Source organism: Camelina sativa, chromosome 15 (assembly GCF_030686135.1).
Source record: "Camelina sativa cultivar CO46 ecotype springtype chromosome 15, ASM3068613v1".
NCBI lineage: Eukaryota > Viridiplantae > Streptophyta > Magnoliopsida > Brassicales > Brassicaceae > Camelina > Camelina sativa.
Genome location: NC_141894.1, coordinates 31,251,349 through 31,270,802, shown reverse-complemented (window position 1 = coordinate 31,270,802; position 19,454 = coordinate 31,251,349). Strand labels below are relative to the sequence as shown.

Below are 19,454 nucleotides of genomic sequence, written 5' to 3'. Positions count from 1 at the left end.
GGCCTAATGGGCCTTAACTCAATACATATAGGGCTAGTGATTTCATATAAATTGTTTTGGTTTTGATAATCATTTTTTTCCTCTAATGATCAAACTCTTCTTATTATTTTAAAAAAAAAATCTTATATTTTTATGAGAATATGCAGTGGATAGCATATTTTTGAGACTTATTAAAGAAACTACCACAAGTGTCACTGTGGATGTCGCTTGGCCCGTAGTTAATTACCAAGCTGGCCTTCAGTAGGTGACCTCTTTCTAAGGAACATATATTATAGGGGGATATAATTTTATTATTTAATAGGTTAAGAGAAGGGATAAGATAATAGAGGATAGACCGATTTAGGACCACATATTTACCCGTTCGTAACAGTAAATATATTTTGCCATTGGTAGAAGGTGTGTTTGCCCAAACATATCTTCTCACTGACCCTTCAGTTGTCTCGCCAAACAATTCGCAGAGAGTTCTAAGCGTTTGACATCCAGTATCAGCAAGTAGTAGGGTACAATTATTTTTCGTTGGGTTGGAGCTTCTCCTGTAAGATCTTCCCTACTCAGCCCCATCATTTTTTGGGAGTGTGTGGAACGCAAGCAGATCTCTGTCCCACTGTTTTGTCGTCTACTTTCAAATTCGTTAACCCAAAAAAAGACAGGTATAATCAAAATAATTATCTCTATTTCCCTTATACCTGTGTGTTAGTTTTGCAGTGGTAAATTTGACAAACATCTATTTGACCGATACAGTTCATGGAGAATTCAGTCCTGCCGCTTCGGCTGTTCAAAGAAGGTGCAGAACCAAATGGTGAATGTGTCCAGTCGTATAGCGAATTAGCTTACCTTGAAGGGATAACCTCATCATTGTTACCTGAGGATTTGAATTTCTTGAGATCTTCTCAATTTGGCAAACTGCTTGAGATTGTCGACGGTTCGGCTTTCTCAGGTAAGCTTGTGCACTTTCTGTTAACCCGCCAGTTGGTTGTAAAGAAAAAAGCAGAGTTGTGGGTTGTATTTGCCGGTTCTCCTATTAGATTCTCTCTGTCTGAATTCCAAATGGTAACTGGCCTTAATTGTGAGAAACCTCCAAACGAGAAAGCTAGAAAGAGGAAACGGGTAGTCGGACCTGGTAGATATTGGTACAGTCTTTTTGAGCGGCCTGATGTTTCTGTAGAATGGGTAGTTTCCAGACTGAAGAAGCGTTTGGTACTCGACCGTGATACCAGAATAAGAAACGCACTGCTCGCCATAATTGACGGCGTGTTGTGTCCAACCTCAGGAAAAGCGAAGATTTCCCCTGTTCATGCTGATATGGTAGCAGATATATCCAAGTTCCTGGAGCACCCATGAGGGACTAAATCTTTTCAAATGACCTTGGCCAGCATAAAGGCAAGGGGGCCCGAGAAGTTGAATAAAAAGTCAGTGTCTCTGCAAGGATTTCCACATGCTTTGCAAATGGTTCTCCTTCAATGTGTCCCCAATATAAGGGAATTACAGTTCCCTGAAATAGATGTGGACGAGTATTCTGATATTGAAGAGGAAGTCCCCGAACCGGAACATCTTTGGAATTTGAAGTTGGACATTGTTTGGAAAGTCGACGCAAAAGCTAAGGTGAGTTTAAATTTACTAGTGTTTTTCATATCTATATGTAACTGTTTCGAAATAAGTACATGTGTTTTAATGTAATAACATGTATTCTATAGTTGTCATCTTGTTTTTTTTAGTGAATTTCGTTTTATTAAAAAAATATCATCACTAATGTTATATATATAGCACATACGTAGTCTTCTCTACCATATAAAACAACTCTTTTGTGATATTTACACTTAGGTGGTAAATGAGAATCCAACGGCAGTGTATTTTTTTTTTTTCTTTTCAGTGTAACGTCACTCCCATCCTCGCAGCGTCTGCACCAGGACAGCCGTCAAGTAGTAGTAGTTGGATGGAGGATGAGGAAAACAGCCATGTGGACAATATGGTGAAACTAATAAGCAATGGCCATAAATTTACCACTTCCATGTTTTCCGGTGGTTTACTTTCTGCTGAAGTTCCGGTTGAACAAAATGACAACAGTGATGTTGGTAGCACGCATGACTCAGACGCTGCAAATAATCAGACTATGGTCCCCTGTAGAGTACACCTACTTGTCGGCATTAGCAATTTGTAGAGGGTAGATGAGTAATCTTTGTTGAATGGATTGTGATAGTTAACTAAGTTTTCTGACGCTGTGGTATTTCCTACATTTCTCACCAAAATTATGCTATTCACTAATAATACCCTTAATAATTTCACAATTCATCAGAAAAAAAAAAGTTTGTTCTCTCTCAAAATCTCTCTCTCTTTTTCTTCGGGAAGAATGAAGAATCCACTCGATTAATCGAAGATCTGTTACAAAAATTTGTCAATTAGTAAGTTTCTTTCGATTTCTATAGATCGCGAGTTTGGTTTTAGGATTTATAGATTGGTGTAATCGACCTTTATGTTGGACTGATCTAGGGTTTTAACGGAACTTGGAGGATGCTTAATTTGGCGTGAATCTGCTACAATCTTCTGGGGTTTTGATGGTGATTGGGGTATGTTAGATTCCTTACTAATCTTTGGCGTATTATACGTTTTCTTGTTTAGGTTTCGAAGATGCATGTCTCCGCTTGAAATCCGTCATCGAGGTACTGCTCTAGGGTTTTGATTGTAATTGGAGTATGCTTGATTTGGTTTGAGTCTGCTACCATCCTCGTCTGGGTTTTTATGATAACTTTGGTTAGATTCCTTCAATATCTTTCGCGATTCTGTTTTTTTTTTTTTGGATTTCAAGTTTCCTAATAGTCGTGATTTTGTTTAGGGATTCGAAGAAGATTGTCTCCGCTTGAAACATGTGGTCGAGGTATGTATATCGCTTATCTTCCTGATTTTAATTTTGGGTTTCGTGATTTTGTTTGAACATGATCTAGCTGGACTAGCCTCTCATCCTGCTATTAAATTTTCTGAATCACATGTACTTTTTTTATGTTTCTGTTCAACATCTTCTTGGCCTTGTTCACAGCTTTTATTGCAATTCTCTGAGGTTGGCTTTCTTTTTCATTGGTTCTTGTACAGGTCAAATGCTACCTGCAGCAACTATTACACGATCTAGACCATTGTCACAGTCGTGGTGTACTTCATCCAGACATAAAAGGCTCAAACCTTCTGATAGATAGTAGTGGTGTTCTAAAGATTGCTGACTTTGGATTAGCTAGTTTCTTTGATCCTCGTCAAACTCAGCCTTTGACCACTCGTGTGGTAACTCTTTGGTACCGTCCACCCGAGCTTTTGCTTGGAGCAACTCGATATGGAGCAGCAGTTGATTTGTGGAGTGCAGGTTGCATTCTTGCTGAAATATATGCAGACAAGCCTATTATGACTGGTAGAACTGAGGTGTAGATTGCATTTTTTAGTTTTAATCTCTTATTAGTGTTTGCTTTGCTTGCTGTGAGACTAGTTTGATTTCTTAAGGTGACGCTGATAGCGCCTATGGGTGTTACAGGTGGAACAGTTGCACAAGATTTTCAAGCTGTGTGGCTCGCCTTCCGAGGACGATTTAGGTGAAATCGAGGTTGCCTCATGCAACAATTTTCAAGCCTACACAGCCATATAAACGCTTAGTGGGTGAAACGTTCAAGGAGTTTCCTCAGCCAGCTTTAGCTCTTCTTGAAACTGTGCTTTCAGTCAATCCTGATGATCGTGGAACAGCCGCCGCAGCTCTCAAGAGTGAGGTACTGACAATTCTCAGTCTGTAAAATGCTACGTGTTCTTGGGATTTGCTATATTTAACTCATGGTCAATGCTTTTGTAACCTCAATTATCATTCTTTTATTTCCAGTTCTTTTCCACTAAACCTCTTCCATGTGATCCTTCAAGCTTGCCTAAATATCCTCCCAGCAAAGAGCTCGATGCAAGAATGCGGGATGAGAAGAGTAGAAGGTATTACATCCCGACTTTTCTGGTTTTACTCTGCAGTGCTCTTACAATTGCTTGAATAGTTAAGGCAAAAAGAAAACATATATTAACTTCAGTCTTGCTCTTTGTCTGTAGACAAGTTGGAGGAAACAGGGACCAAAGACACCAAGAAAGAAGAGGAACTAAGGAATCTCGAGCTATCCCAGCCCCTGACGCAAATGCAGAGCTGGTTACATCAATGCAGGTTAATATTTTTAGTAAAAGCTTATTATATCTTTCGATGTTAAAGCTTCTTGCTTTTTATTCATTGTTTTTGACCCTATCTCGCATTAACATCCTATGCAGAAAAGGCAGAGCCAGTCTACTAATAGAAGCCGAAGCGAGAAGTTTAATCCTCATCCTGAAGAAGTTGCATCTGGTTTCCCAATTGATCCACCGAGGCCATCATCACAAGCATTTGAACCAAACAGATAGTCTCCGGGTATCATTATTCCTCACAAGAGAGCTTCACATTCCGGTCCTTTATCACGTAGATCTGCTTCCGCAAAGGGTAGGAGGAACTACCAAGATTCTCAAAAGTTTTCGTCCATAGCTGATTACTCAACAATGCCTGGTTAGATTCCTTCCATATCTTTCGTGATTCTGTTTTTTTTTTCGGATTTCAAGTTTCCTAATAATCGTGATTTTGTTTAAAGATTTGAAGAAGCTTGTCTCCGCTTGAAACATGTGGTCGAGGTATGTATATCGCTTGTCTTCCTGATTTTAATTTTGGTTTGGTTTGGTTTTGTTTTTCAGTTTTTGAGGATCGAAATTTAACAAGAGAACAACAAACCTTTACTGGATCAGTTCTCGTCTATGATTTTGTTTTGCAATTGATGACATCAGTCTTGGTATTTATATATCCAAGTCATCTGTTTTTCAAAGCCTTTTTAAAATTGTTCTACGGAACTTGTTGGTTTTTGTTTTTGGATGGTTTTTGTTTTGTTTTTTTTTAAAACCCAAAGAGATTCATGGGCAGACACTAATCTAATGGTGCTCTGTCTGATTCTTTTTGGGGACATTGTCCCGAACGGAATCGGATATATTGGATGGGTAGTGCATGCATGTTGGGAGGGAATGACCGACGGTTTAAGAAGTCTATAAGACAGAGACGGGATAAAGGGGAAAAAGGAATAAAAAGAGTTCACAATTTGACTCTCCCCGACTTAAGACATTGAAAGAAGTCACAGACTTTGGATTGGATGGTAAAAACGACCAACCCTTTGTTTGATGGGGGAATGACCAACGGCTTAAGAAGTCTATAAGACAGAGACTGTGTATAAAGGGGAAAAAATAAAAGAAAGAGTTCATAATTTGACTACCCCTGACTTAAGACATAGAAAGTAGTCACAGACTTTAGGTTGGATGGTATAAACGACCAACCTTTTGTTTGATGGAATCAGACCAGCGGCTTAATGAAGTCTATAAGACTGAGACTGTATAAAGGGGGAAAAAGAAAAGAAAGAGTTCACAATTTGACTACCCCTGACTTAAGACATAGAAAGAAGTCACAGACTTTGGGTTGGAGGATTAAAACGACCAACCTTTTGTTTGATGGAATCAGACCAGCGGCTTAAAAATATGAGGCATAAAGACAACAGTAGACAAAGAAATAAGACATCAAAGGAAACTAATAGACCAACGGCTTAAAGAATAGCAGATACCACGGGCTTAAAGAAATAAGACAAAGATCTTTGACAAAGACAATGGAGTGATTAAGACTTGTTGGATGGTAACAACGACCAACACTTGAGGAAAGACTTGTTGGATGGTAAAAACGACCAACACATTAAGAGAAAGAGGTTGAATAAAGGCTGAACCTAAAAATAATAGACCAACGGCTTAAAGAAATAAGACAAAGAGACAAAGACTTGTTGGATGGTAAAAACGACCAACACTTGAGGTAGACTTGTTGGATGGTACAAACGACCAACACTTGAGGTAGACTTGTTGGATGGTAAAAACGACCAGCACTTTAAGAGAAAGAGGTTAAGATAAAGGCTGAACCTAAAAACTAATAGACCAACGGCTTAAAGAAGTTATAAGACTATAGAGCGGTTACCAACGGCTTAAAAACGATAAAGACAAAGATATTTGACAAAGACTTGTTCGATGGTATAAACGACCAACACATTAAGAGGAAGAGGTAAAGATAAAGATAAAGGCTGAACCTAGTACTAATAGACCAACGGCTTAAAGAAGTTATAAGACAATGGAGTGGACCAACGGCTCAATAAAGATTTGACAAGGATATGTGACAAAGACTTGTTGGATGGTAAAAACGACCAACACTTGAGTAAGACTTGTTGGATGGTAAAAACGACCAACACTTGAGGAAAGACTTGTTGGATGGTAAAAACGACCAGCACATTAAGAGAAAGAGGTTAAAAAAAAGGTTGAACCTAAAAACTATTAGACCAACGGCTTAAAGAAGTTATAAGACTATTGAGTGGTTACCAACGGCTTAAAGAAATAAGACAAAGATATATCTGACAATGACAACAATGGAGTGGTTAAGACTTGTTGATTTATTGGATACAAAAGATGATCAATAGCTTCAAAAAATGAGGTAAGTATCAAGCATTTCCATTAAATGAAGACTAACTAATTTTAATTTTGGGCAGGTTATATTCTTCTGAAGGCGTTGAGGAGATTCCAAGTGTAGCAGACTTCTTGAACAGGTATATGCTTATCTCTGTTTTGGTGCTTGTAAGTATCATAGGTTCTCTTTTTTAGTCGCCTGTTTTATGCTTAAAAGTTAAAACCCTTGGTGATTAATGACATTTTAAATGTATGCATCATTTGTGTATAATGGTAGTATTTACTGTTGTCTAAGATAAAAGGTAGAATTTATTTTGGAACATTACATTGTGTATAAAATACTTATTATCTCTGTTTTGGTGCTTCCATGTAACATAAGGTTTTCATTCTATGAAATGTATGCATCTTGTTACTTGTAGTAGTTTTCTTGAATCTCAAATGTATATGTTTTGCGCTATCCTCTAAACCCTTGTTGATTAATATTTTGGTATTCTGCATCATTAACTGATGATTAACAGATTGTACACGTTGCTTGAGTTTAACTAGAGTCTAATCTTAGTCTTATTGAGTTGTTGGAGCTATATGAATGATTGAAAATATCTCTCTTATGGTTACTAGTGTCTAATCTTAGTCTTATTGAGTTGCTGGAGCTTGGAATCTGTTGAATTACTAGAATGTGCAATTGATCTTTCTTGATTTTCCTACCATGCTTTTTGTTTCAATAACACTTTTCTATGACTGATGTCAAATCAGAATTTAGTATACTAATTGTGTTCTATGTCTAATATTTTGTATCGGTTCTAGGAACCATAGTTTGCTATATTAGTTGTTAGACTTGAAATTTCTTCTAGTACAGATATAGATATGTTCAAAGTCGAGTTTTTAGTTTGTCATACGGCAAAGTAATGCAATGAGTTAGTAGTATAGAACATTGTATAAGACTATAAGAGTCATTTTCTGTACGTTTCTAAGAAACGAAGCTACTATTCATGTGTATGTTCTTATCTATTTCATTTTTTTTATTCCATCTGTAATCTCTTAAGAAAGGAAATATTGTTTGTTTGTTTGAAATAGACACTTCTATTTTCAATTTTGGTTTTGTCAATTACCAGTGTCCTCTGTAATTGTTTTTGCTTTGTGTTACATTATAAGATGTCTGGTGATCATAGTTCTTGCATTTTGGTTAGTTGTCAGATTGTCTTTGGATGATGCATTTGTGACTTTTGCGTTTTGATTCTCAGATTATTTACTGTGGTAGATTGACTTAACTTTATACTTATTATCTCTGCTTTTGTGCATGTATGTATCATAAGATCTCTTGCTTGTATATGTCACGCTCTAAACTCTTGGTGATTGGCTTAAACATACAAAATGACATTCTCGAATTGTGCATCATACACTGATTATTATTGTCCTACATTCTACAAGTATACCCATTGCCTTGATTTGATTTGTTTACGATACATTGATGGTAAATATATGTGTTATGACACTAGTGTCTATTCTTTAGTCACTTAATCTTTACCACTTGATGGAGCTTTGAGCTCCATTGAATCACTAGTGTATCCATTTAGAAAGTGCAACGAATCTTACTTTTCTCTGTTAGTTATGTTTTTGTGTAAAATACAGTTCTGTAATTGACATACAGTTTTATCATCCCCACTATAGGCATGTGGCTAATGAGTCTCTGCTCTTTGTGTCTACTAAATGTGTAATGCTTTATTAATGACTTCTCTGTTTCTTACTATTCTAGAACATTAAGAGTTTGCTACATTTCGGTTGGTTGTCTAATTTTCTTTCGATCATTCTTTTCTTTGGATGACACCATCTTGAATGCTGCTTCATGGTTTTTGCATAGTTAAGGGTGGTAAAGTCTTTCTTAGGAATATTTATTCTTCTGTGTTTATCCTAGATTATACTAGTTTAAGGGTCCATGAATGTGTATGATCTGGTTATGCGTATGGAGGATAAGACATGACTTTAATCGTGTTTTTTAAAGAATAATACTTTTTCACGATCGAACCCATAACTTGAATGCTATTCAACTAACTAAACCAAATCAAATTATCAAATATAAATAGAGAGGTGTATTCGTATTAGGAGTGGTGGCAAATACCTGGTTAGTTTTGAAAAGTTTCATCTTCTATTAAAAGATCGGACCAAAACATGATGAGTTATATACCATATTTAAAGGGAAAAAAAATCATAATATAACATAGTTTTATTAAAATAAAAATAAAAAATGGTCTATCATGGACTGTCTATGTCTTTTATGTTAATTTATTAAATAGTTAGTATACTAGATATCAATCAATCTAAGATTCATTGCACCTAATTATAATATAAATTTTTTTTCCAGCAATTATAATATAAATATCCTACTGTAATTATAGAGAATTAGAGCATCTATAATGGCAATATAATTTATTTGATTTTAATTTTCTTATTTATTTAGTGATGAATAAAATTGAATGATGTTAAGATATACACCATATTTAAAGGGAAAAATCATAACCTCCCTTCACTCTCATTTCTTTTTCATAATTAATTTATTATTATTTTAATGTTAATAAGCTCCCTGCTTTTAGAGATATTGAAAATAAAAATTAACTGTGAGCATTACCAAATACAAAATTCACTTAGTAATACAAAAACTCCATGGAAGAGAAAAATGGATGATTCTTGGGTTTTTTCGGGAGGTGATCAGGACGCGACTATGGTGGATTTTGGGGGGGAGACCGCCAGGAGATCTGCCAGATAAGTCTTAGTCGTGGGTGTTGAGGGTTGTTTGCTGTAACGGTGGGGGGCAGGTACCTATTCAGGAGGAAGTTTTGGCGGATGATTTTGTCTCGGAAAGATTGGTGTTGGAGTTCCCGAACGGAATAGACGGTGAACCAGTGGTTACTATTGGAGAGGAAGTCTTGGCGGTGATGAAGCTATTATGGAAAAATTGTATGATTGTCAAGGTCCTTGGACGTCATGTCTCGATAGCGGTGTCTAGTCGAAAGCTACGGGAGTTGTGGAAACCAAATGGTGCAATGTTCCTCTTGATGGACTTGCCTCGCCAAATTTTTATGGTATGTTTTGAGAGGGAGGAGGAATACTTGGATGCACTATTTGGGGGACCATGGAGAGTTTTTGGGAGCTATCTCATGGTGCAGGCTTGGGTACCGGAGTTTAATCCGCTGACTGATGAGATTGTCACCACCCCTGTTTGGGTCCGGATCACAAACATCCCGGTGCATTACTACCTCAGATCCATTTTGATGGGTATCCCGGTGCATCCCGGTGCATTACTACCACATCACACCGAACAGACTTCCAGATCATCCAACGGAACCAACAGAACATCACTGACTCTCGATAACGCGTGCATCCCGGTGCATCACTCGGAGTCTAGTCACTCAGCCAACCATCCCCACATCACACCGAACAGATTTCCAGATCATCCAGCGGAACCAACAGAACATCACTGACTCGATAACACGTTTTGCGTACCACTCTAACAGAATCCGGTACCGCGTACTACCACGCTCGGTGATGCGAACCGCATACCCCCATTAACAGAATCTCGTACCGCGTATCACCACTCTCGGTAATGCGTACCGCGTACTACCACCAACAGAGTACGGTACTGCATACCACCACTCTCGGTGATGCGTACCGTGTAACACACTAATAGAGTCTGGTACCGCTTACCACCACTCTCGGTGCCGCATACCACCGAACATCATAATCCGTGATAGATCACTCGTCCACGCATACAGATCTGTCAACTATTGTTTGATCCTCAGGTAACTGCCGGATACACTCGAACCATCAGATGCTCATACACAACGTACTCCCGAACACATTGACTCTGACTCGCTCAACCAGCGTACCATCACTGACTCGGGCTGGATCTCCATTCCCACACGCTGATCCCACACATCGATTGTGCATCTCGATAACCGGTGGACATACCAAATCGCAAGACATACAGAATCCGATCATCGAACAGACTATCGATAACCACTCCTGAGACTCGACCATCCTCTCTAAATATCGGATTTCTCTCGGTGTTTCTCTTTCTTTCGCGTCTAAACTCGCGAACAGAACTATCGTCTCCCGTCCGTATCCAAGAAGGACCCACATAATTTCTTAAATATGCATTTATCCCAGTAACCGTCACTTAAGTCAGATCCGCATGTTTTATTACGCCAATAACCGTTTTCGCCAATTATCGCGTATGCTAGCACGTGCATTATTAATATATGTCGCTAACCGTTCCTGTCAAAACAGTTAACGCGGACTCCCTAACACACTCGACTAGTTCTTGAACCACGGCCTTTCTCATCATTAATCTTTGGTAATCAGCCCAACCAGAATACCAGGATAGGGGTGTTATAATTCTCCCCCACTTAGATTGAATTCATCCTCGAATTCGGCGTTTGATGGAATTACATTCCAACACTTAACTCTTTTCCAGACATAGACCACCGAACAGATACTCTTGCGCATCAGAAAACCTTACTCGATCGGCTTATACTCAATCACCTCTCGGATCATGTACCTTTGCAGATCACCAATGACTTTCCTTTGCAGTTCCCGTCTCCTATCGATCTAGACAAGCTAAATTTTCATTCTAGACTTTGTCCTAGAGCCGACCGCGCTCTGATACCAAATTGAAATGTCCCGACCCGGTTTCCAAAATCCTCGGCCGCATGACGCACATAATACACTGAGCCTCGCTGGACAATAAAATTCTGATAAACTTAGCCTTTCAAGGAAGCAGACTCGTACCTCGGACGCTCCCGGTGCGCACTCTAATACGCATGGCTCCTCGCACGTCTCTACACTGACTTCCGAACCAGAAATTTCGGCGCATCGGCTACAGATGTTTCATCCAACATCTCTCCTCAGAGCCTAGTCACGTAGCCAACCATCCCAACATAACTAGCCCGATGAGAGAGATGTCCAGAATCCACATCACACCGAACAAACTTCGAGATCATGAAATGGAACCAACAAGACATCGTTGACTCTTGGTAACGCGTTCCGCGTACCACTCTAACTGAATCTGGTATCGTGTACCACCATGCTCGGTGATACGTACTGCTTACCCCCACTAACAAAATCCGGTACCGCGTACCACTACTCTCGGTGATACGTACCGTGTACCACCACCATCAGAGTTTGGTATTGCGTACCACCACTCTCGGTGTTGTGTATCGTGTACCACACTAACAGAGTCCGGTACTGCGTACCACCACTCTCGGTGATGCGTACCGCGTACCACCAAACATCGTAATTCGTGACAGATCACTCGTCCACGTATACAGATCTGTTAGTTATCGTTCGGTCCTCTGGTAACTGCCGGATACACTCGAACCATAAGATGCTCGTACACCATGTACTCCTGATAACATCGAATTTGATTCGATCAACCAGAATACCATCACTTACTCGGGCTAGATCTCCATTCCCGCATGCCAATCCCACACATCGATCGTGCATCTCGATATCCGGTGGACATACCGAATCGCAAGACATACATAATCCGATCATGGAACAGACTATCGATAACCGCTCCCCAGAACTCGACCATCCTCTCTAAATCTCTTATTTCTCTCAGTGTTTCTCTTTCTCTTGCGTCTAAACTCACGAATAGAATTGTCGTCTCCCGTCCGTGTCCAAGAAGGACACGCAGAATTTCTTAAATACACATTCCTCCCAGTAACTACCACTTAAGGCAGATCCGCGTGTTTTCTTACGCCAATAACCGTTACCGCCAATTATCGTGCATGCTAGCACGCACATTATTAATATATGTCGCTAACCGTTCCCACCAAAACAGTTAACACGGACTCCCCAACACACTCGACCAGTTCTTGAACCACGGCCTATCCCATCATTAATCCTCGGTAATCAGCTCAATCTGAATACCGGGATAGTGGTGTTACAGAAATCCTCGATGAGTGCGGTGTCAAGTAGCGGTGGTATTGACCGCCGGTTCCTTTGGCGGTGAAGGACTCCACATTGATTACGGTATCAAATACTTTTGGTAATTTGTGGGAAAATATTGATGGAGAGGAGATAAGGCAAGTAGTTGATCCTCCAAGAGTGAATAATGAAAATATGCATACTCCAAATCAATTGATGAATGGAAAGAGTGGTGCTCAAGGAAAGGGGATGATTTTTGGGGTTACGGAGCATGAAATTCAGGCGCGGGAAGTGGCAAGAGACAAAAGGCCTGTGAAGAAGCAATCTGAGGCTAATGGGCGAAAGCCCACTTATTCAAAATCTGCAAGATCTACAAGGGGGCTTGTCTATGGTCCACTAAGGGGTCAGAGTGAACTATCTGCCTCGGGAAAACAGATGAGAGTGGAGTTGGGGAATGTTGGGAGATCAGGAGGTTTGTATTCGTGGGCGGTTGAATAGTATCATGATGGTGAGGAGCCGGGGTGACAGGTTTTGGGGGCAGATGAGTTGGTCTCGAACTCCCTGCCCATGGATATGGGGATTGTTGCCCAGAATGCGTCGACAGAGAGCGGAGGGATTGCTTGGTTGGATTAACGGGTTTCCCGGTAGTTCTGTTCTTTTATTGCAGAGTAAGGATGAATTGCATCTTGTGGAATTGTCAGAGGGCAAATAAACCCTAGTTTAGACGATCAGTTCGATATTTATTGAAGAAGTTTCATGTGGATATGTTGGCGGTCTTTGAAACTCACGCCGGTGGTGATCAAGTAGGACGCATTTGTCACGGCTTAGGGTTCGAGAACTCTTTCCGGGTGGATGCGGTGGGACTGAGTGAGGGGCTTTGGCTCCTGTGGCGGATTGGGATTGGGGATGTGAGTATTGTCGAATCTACATACCAGTTCATTCATGCAAATGTTGTTAATGGATTGGATTCAGTTAATTGGATTGTGGTCTATGCTACACCTACGGCGAGCAGGAGTAGTGGGTTGTGGGGTAGACTGGGAGATGCGGTGAAAGGGGCAGAGGGTTCTGTGGTGATAGGAGGAGATTTTCACACAATTCTCCGGTTGGACGAGCGGTCGGGTGGCAATGGCTGCCTGTCATCGGATTCTTTAGCTTTTGGAGAGTGGAGTAATGATCTCTCTCTGATCGACATGGGGTTCAAGGGAACAAGTTCACTTGGAGAAGAGGACAAGAGGAGCGGTTTGCTGTGGCTAAGAGACTCGATCGTGTTATGTGTTGTGCACATGCTCGGTTGAAATGGCAGGAGGCAATGGTGCAACACCTACGTTTTTTAGCCTCCGATCATGCGCCTTTGCTTGTGAAGTTTTCATCGGAGGTGAGGTTGGATCCAACAAAACTTCCCTTCAGATTTGAAGCAGCGTGGTTGTTGCACTCGATTGCACTCGAGTTTCAGAGAGCTGCTAGCTAACTCTTGGAATAGCGATATTGATATTCTAGTAGCTCTCAAGCGGTTGCAGGAGACGCTGATGAACTGGAACAAAGAAGTTTTTGGTAATGTTCAGCAGAAGAAGGATAAATTGCTTGGGGAGATTAACACTGTCCACTTTATACAATTGTTTGTTTGGAGGATACATAATGGTAATAATTCACTGCGTTCTTCATACAACCAAGAAGATGTGATCCATCATTCAGTTTCAGTATATGTTCAATCCATACCCATTGAGTCCGTCACTCCACCATCCCGCACCATCCTAGCGGTAGAGCACCACTCATCTCTCAGTCCACCAATTTTATTTGCCAAAACCTTTTTTCAGTCATTCATATTCCATATGTCATCTGAATTCTACTTTTGTTTTGTTATAAAACTTGTCTTTTGACATGATTGAAACTACTAAATAAATATATAGTGCTAAACTGAAAAATAAAATAATGAGTCTTTTATGTGTCCGAGGTTGCATTATCTAAATTGACCACTTTATATGTTTGAAAAGTCAATGTGGATGGCTCTTGCCACCATATATATATACACACAACCTTCCCTTACCATAATATACCAAAATCAAACACAACACAAGTAATGTAAATCCAAAAATTATGTTTCATTGCTCTGTTCATAGCTTTATCAAGCTCTGAAACCATTTCCGCCTCCAAATTCAACTTCAACAACTTCGACGGAACAAATCTAGTCTTCATCGGATATGCCGAGCTTGGACCAGCAGCCGATGGCATGAGCCGGTCCGGAGCTCTTTTCATTTCCATGACCCTTGACAATATTCCATTCTCACACATTCAAGGCCTTTACACGGATCTAATCCCATTCAAAGCATCCAACAACACGTTTTCTTCTTCTTCTTCTTCTGTTTACTCTTTCAAAACATCTTTCACTTTCTCCATCACTCCTCGCCGGTCAAACCCTAACAACCCTGGTCATGGTCTCGCCTTCATCGTGGTCCCAACCGTAAACTACGACAAAGACTCAACCTCTGGCTTCCTCGGTCTAGTTAACCGCACGACCAATAGCAATCCTAATAACCATCTCTTTGCCGTCGAGTTTGATGTCTTCCAAGACAAACGTTTTGGCGATATTAATGATAATCATGTTGGTATTAATATTAACTCTGTTAACTAAAAGGTCTCTGAGAAAGCTGGGTATTGGATTCAGACAAAAACCGGAGGGAAGAATCAATGATCGTTTAAGGAAGTGAAGTTTAGTAGTGGGGATAACTACAAGGCTTGGATCGAATACAAGGACAATAAGGTTACTGTAACGCTCACACTTGCGCATTTAAAAAAACCAAAGAGGCCATTGATCGAAACACAAGTTGATCTCTTGGAGGTGGTTCTTGAGACAATATATACCGGTTTCGCCGGTTCGATGGATCGTGGCATCGAGCGTCACGACATTTGGAGCTGGAGTTTTGAGAATACCACCAAAATCAATTAATTTTGTTTGGTTTTTGATTTTATTTTATTTTGGTCTTGATTGGTTTGATTTACATCTTGCTTTTGTAGTTTTGTTATCTTTGTCACCAGTTTGAAAATTATTATTTTTTTTTTCTCTCCTGTATTTATTCAAATGTGGTTTAATATTATAAATAAACAAAAATTTATTGATTTAAATTAAAATTTATTAATTTTCATTTGACTTAATAGAAAATATAAAAAGAATATGTCCAGTCGAACCTGTTTGATCTAGTCTAACATAAAATATCTTAATTTTGTACCTCATGTTTTTAGAAGATACATTGGCCGCCACATTTTGCTCATTAGAAAAACAAAATGCAAATCCTAAACACCCTGGCCACGGTCTCGATTTTGTCTTCTTTCCTTCTCATAACAACGGATTGTTTTTTCTTTCAGTTGTCATAAAAATATTTTTGCATAATGCAAAGAAACTTTGAAAAGTACTCATTTCGTTATTTGTTGGTATATCCTGATTTATCTCAAACAATACGAAAAGGTTGCATTTTAAGTAGAGCTACCTAAACGTTCTTATTTTATCGTTGCTCTTGATAGGTAATATCCCAACAACCATCTCATTCTCCTCGCTGTTGAGTTCTTACACAACTTCGAAGACAAGTTTGTTGATGTGTGATTTTTTGGTTTTTGAGAAAGCAGGTTATGTATATTGGATTAAAGACTAACCAGGGAAGTAAGCCGGTGATTATTTAAGGAAATGAAGTTGAGTAGTGGTGTGTGGAGATAAATACAAAGCTTGGATTGAGTACAAGGGCTAAGGCTATTGTCACGGTCCAACAGAAAACGTCTTGAAACCTAAAAAGCCTTAATATTGAAATTGCGAAACTGGGCTATATCTATGTAAAGTTCTCATTGGAGAAAACCGGTCTCACATTGATTATGTCAGAAGCTTACTTGGTTCACACAAAGACGATAACTTGTTGATGATGGCTCTATTGTGAGAGCTTTGGAATGTGAAGATGTTAGCTTGCGTCAGTGGTTAGACAATCCTGACCGATCCGTTGATGCGTTTGAGTGTTTTCACGTTTTCAGACAAATCGTTGAGATTGTCAATGCAGCTCACTCTCAAGGCATTGTTGTTCATAATGTTAGGCCTTCTTGTTTCGTTATGTCTTCCTTTAACCATGTTTCGTTTATCGAATCCGCTTCTTGTTCGGATTCCGGTTCTGATGAGGAGATTACAACAAAGTCTCGAGAGGTTGGGAGCTCGTGGAAAAGAAGATGTTCTATCAGAGAGACGAACATTAATTCCACTATTAAGAAACTTTGCTTGGGTACGGTGAGGGACTCTTGAGGAATTTGATGAGTCTGCTTCAGTTTTGGTTTGGAACTTGTCAAGTGAACGTGATGGAAGAAGAGCTTGGTTGCCCCAGCTAGACTCTTAACTTTGGTTCTTGAGGAGTTCTGGTGTTGTTGTTCCCACTGACATTCAGGAAGGATGGGTTCAAAAACTTCATTTGCAAGGTGATATGTAGAGTTATTTTGTTTCAAATTGGTCTTAATGCACAAATTGTGCAGCACAATGTCTCTTTACAATTTCAATTAAACATATAAGAGCTATGTTATGTAGGGATAGAGGTCAAACAAGTTTCTGATGGGCTCGGTTAAGGATTTCAAAGTTGTCATCAAGGCTTGTGTAGTCAAAAGAGCATAAGAGTAAAATATATTACTTTTGAATGGAACAGGGAGAGTGGTGACATATTTGTGAACTGATCATCCCAGGAATAAACTAGTATAGCTGAATCAGACATGGCTGTTATTTTCTTTATAAAGGGAAACACAAGAAGAAGACAAGTTTTAAGCAAAAAATGGGAGAATTTTATGGGAACAGATGCTTCCTAGGCTGTATGCCCATTTTCTATGTTCTTCATGGTCTCAAGTCTAGGGCTTTTGTCTCCAAACTTGGTAGTTGAATAAAGCTTCAGGTAGTCTTGAAACCGGAAGCCACTTGGATACAAGAGCTTTGGAGCTGGTGATATTATGGCATCACCAGCCGGATTGTAAAACGTAGCAATCGACAGTCTACTTCCTTGCTTCACTGTCATTACACGGTGTACAACACTCTTGTACCTCCCATTACTCAGTATCTCGACTTGATCACCGGTATTGACAAAAATGGTGTTGTTCTTGGATGGCGGTATAGGAACCCACTTGCCATCTTTAAAGAACTCAAGACCAGGCACTTGATCATCCTGCAGGAGTAATATGATTCCCCCAGCATCAGTATGTTCTCTCAGCCCTCTCATGAGCTCAGGACGAGGGCATTCTGGGTATTTAGCCACTTTTGTCCCAAAAGCTGGACCTTTTGAACCAGAAAACGCCTTCATCATGTCTTCCTCGTCAAGACCAAGATTCTCACACATGAGCTTGGAGAGACTCTCTGCAAACTTGTGCAGTTGCGAAACATATTCATCCATCGTCTTGCTGCAGTTTTCAGTTTCACCCCTCTCACATTGATTAGTATAATGAGCAAACAGGTAAAGTTGTAAAGCCTTTGGAACTATTTAACTTCTTAGTTACTTTACCTGAGTTCCTCTGAAATGTTTGGGATCTTGCAGATGTTTGAAGTTGGCTTGTGCGAGATGAAGAAACTGCTTTCCCAATCTGCATCTGAGGTTTTGCCTTCACTCAAAGCTTTGACCATCTCTGACTGGTAAAACTCCTCTTTCAGATGCTCCTCATAGTGAGAGTTAATCATCTGCTTCACTTTCTCCATCAACTCTTTATCAATCCCATGATTATCAACCTGCAAATTCACCAATTCTTTAAAGATATACAGTAGACACATCTAAGAAAACACTGGCTTTTGCATAAAGATATATAACATACCGTGAAGAAGCCCCACTTATCACATGCATGATCAAGAAGTGACATGGTCTTGGTTCTGTTCTCTCCATCCAATTCTCCAAAATCAATAACTGGAATCTCCATCTCTCTCTCTTTGATAAAAACCATCTCTTTTGATTTTTGTTCTGAGACACGGATTGGTTGAATGCAATCTGAAAAGAGTATATATAGGCAATGGAGTGAAGAGTTGAAACTCTGTTCTGTATTGTGTGCTAGGAGGCATATGTGCCTACTTGGAGGCAAAAACAATAGTTTCTTTCAATACTATTCTTTTCACTCGATTGAGTACCAATTTAAATAATTAGAAAAATGTATAAGAATCTGCTTTGGAAATGTAAAATGAACAATAGGGATTGCAGAGAAGTCCAAGTTCAGTCCATACAACCATGTGACCAAAAGTTATTTTTTCAAATTTTTCATAATTTCTTAAGTGTTTTTGGTCAGTTCATTATGTTTTCTTGCAACATAATCAATGTGAATTTTCTTTCTCCTTCACAAGGAAAGTGTTTTTTTTCTTATCCCTACTCATATCATATTCACTGGACCTAGCCTATGATGTCTCTATTATGTTTTTGTTTCCACTGAATTTTTTTCTAAGCGTGATTAGTGTTACAGAAAAATGTGTTAAGTTGATGTGTTTAGAGAGGAGCTATAGACAACTAATAAAATTGATAATATGACCCTTTTTGGTATGAAGAAACCTACTTGCCTTAAGCTTTATAGGATTTGATTTACGTGAAAATAGATTTGTGGAAAAGTAAAGTATATATTCAATCTGTTCACTTCAAGAGTACTAGAAAACCAAATAATTCAGAATTTTAGTACTACTACTGGCTACAATAAGTCAGGTTGATGGATGGCATCCATATTCCATCCGACAATAGAAAAGAAATCAATGTGGGTCTAAGCGGAATTAACCGAAAGAACTGGCCCCTCCTATGGGCGCTCTCGGTTTTGAATATATATTTTTATAAGTTTCATATATTATTACTTCTTTGTTCTTATAAAGAATTTGTGATAGTAGTGTTTAAAGAATGTTATCTTTTCTTTTCTTTTTTTAGCGTCGAATATTCCGGATTATCATCTGTGTTAGTCTAGTCTAAAAATCAGCACCGACACAAATATCCTTTTTACTCGTGCATGGTGTAACTTGTAAGCATATTCAACCATGACGGTCCTTCAGAGAGCTTAAATGGGCCAAG

At 39.3% G+C, this 19,454-nt stretch overlaps 2 protein-coding genes, 1 long non-coding RNA gene and 2 pseudogenes across 5 annotated transcripts; 4 read left to right on the top strand and 1 right to left on the bottom strand.

Moving 5' to 3' along the window:
• Nucleotides 1-744: 744 nt before the first annotated feature.
• On the top strand, nt 745-1,341 carry LOC147927389 (uncharacterized). The gene has a single exon (XM_087487435.1). It carries the CDS (start codon nt 745-747, stop codon nt 1,339-1,341), a length of 597 nt encoding a protein of 198 aa, XP_087343561.1.
• Nucleotides 1,342-2,279: 938 nt separating this feature from the next.
• On the top strand, nt 2,280-6,445 carry LOC104773071 (putative serine/threonine-protein kinase At1g09600; annotated as a pseudogene). Its single transcript, XR_015581966.1, has 10 exons — nt 2,280-2,399; nt 2,617-2,748; nt 2,831-2,872; nt 3,085-3,402; nt 3,512-3,740; nt 3,848-3,948; nt 4,060-4,168; nt 4,270-4,537; nt 4,620-4,659; nt 5,021-6,445. The product of XR_015581966.1 is annotated as a putative serine/threonine-protein kinase At1g09600 (transcript).
• A 33-nt stretch (nt 6,446-6,478) lies between these two features.
• Nucleotides 6,479-17,816, top strand: LOC104773074 (uncharacterized). Its single transcript, XR_015581968.1, has 3 exons — nt 6,479-6,644; nt 16,045-16,869; nt 16,976-17,816. It is a non-coding gene; the product is annotated as an uncharacterized LOC104773074 (long non-coding RNA).
• Nucleotides 14,504-15,546, top strand: LOC104773073 (lectin-like protein At1g53080 pseudogene; annotated as a pseudogene). Its single transcript, XR_015581967.1, has one exon. The product of XR_015581967.1 is annotated as a lectin-like protein At1g53080 pseudogene (transcript).
• On the bottom strand, nt 17,052-18,600 carry LOC104773072 (1-aminocyclopropane-1-carboxylate oxidase 1-like). Its single transcript, XM_010497627.3, has 3 exons — nt 18,235-18,600; nt 17,931-18,151; nt 17,052-17,829 (listed from the first exon to the last, which is right to left on the bottom strand). The coding sequence occupies exons 1-3, from the start codon at nt 18,358-18,360 to the stop codon at nt 17,244-17,246; spliced, it is 933 nt and encodes a 310-aa protein (XP_010495929.1). The 5' UTR covers nt 18,361-18,600; the 3' UTR covers nt 17,052-17,243.
• Between the last annotated feature and the right edge of the window lie 854 nt (nt 18,601-19,454).